The sequence below is a fragment of the Apaloderma vittatum genome, unplaced genomic scaffold, assembly GCF_000703405.1.
Source record: "Apaloderma vittatum isolate BGI_N311 unplaced genomic scaffold, ASM70340v1 scaffold29749, whole genome shotgun sequence".
Taxonomy (NCBI): Eukaryota; Metazoa; Chordata; class Aves; order Trogoniformes; family Trogonidae; genus Apaloderma; species Apaloderma vittatum.
Genome location: NW_009735064.1, coordinates 727 through 1,378, shown reverse-complemented (window position 1 = coordinate 1,378; position 652 = coordinate 727). Strand labels below are relative to the sequence as shown.

Here is a 652-nt window from a genome sequence, read left to right as displayed (position 1 = left end):
TCTCACACCGAGAGGGACAGCGCTGTCTGGCCGTGCCGCCAGCCTCTGGCGCGGTGCAGCTCGATTCAGCGCAGCCCTGTGTGGCTCTGCCTTGTCCCCGCAGTACAAGCAAGTGGAGCAGTACATGTCATTCCACAAGCTGCCTGGAGACACGCGCCAGCGGATCCACGAGTACTACGAGCACCGCTACCAGGGCAAGATGTTTGACGAGGAGAACATCCTGGGGGAGCTCAGCGAGCCGCTCAAAGAGGTGGGCGAGCCGCTCAAAGAGGTACAGGCAGGCACCCTCGTGCCGGTGACTTGCGGGTGTTTGCTGGGGTCATGCTCGGCGATGTCTCTGCTGACCTGCTCCTCACCCCGCAGGAGATCATCAACTTCAACTGTCGCAACCTGGTGGCCAACATGCCCCTGTTTGCCAACGCGGACCCCAACTTCGTGACGGCCATGCTGACCAAGCTGCGCTTTGAGGTCTTCCAGCCCGGGGACTTCATCATCCGCGAGGGCACCGTGGGCAAAAAGATGTACTTCATCCAGCACGGGGTGGTCAGCATCCTCACCAAGGGCAACAAGGAGACAAAGCTGTCTGATGGCTCCTACTTCGGCGGTGAGGCTGAGCTGGGGGGGTGTGGAGAACAGAGGGGAGCGAGAGCTG

At 61.3% G+C, this 652-nt stretch overlaps 1 protein-coding gene across 1 annotated transcript in view; it reads left to right on the top strand.

The window, feature by feature from the left end:
• Window positions 1-652, top strand: part of LOC104279270 (potassium/sodium hyperpolarization-activated cyclic nucleotide-gated channel 4-like) — a gene marked incomplete at both ends in the record, with an annotated part of 2,926 nt that overhangs the window by 1,555 nt on the left and 719 nt on the right. The window contains 2 exon segments of the mRNA XM_009876484.1: window positions 104-250; window positions 364-604. Coding sequence (XP_009874786.1) covers window positions 104-250; window positions 364-604 — 388 coding nt within the window.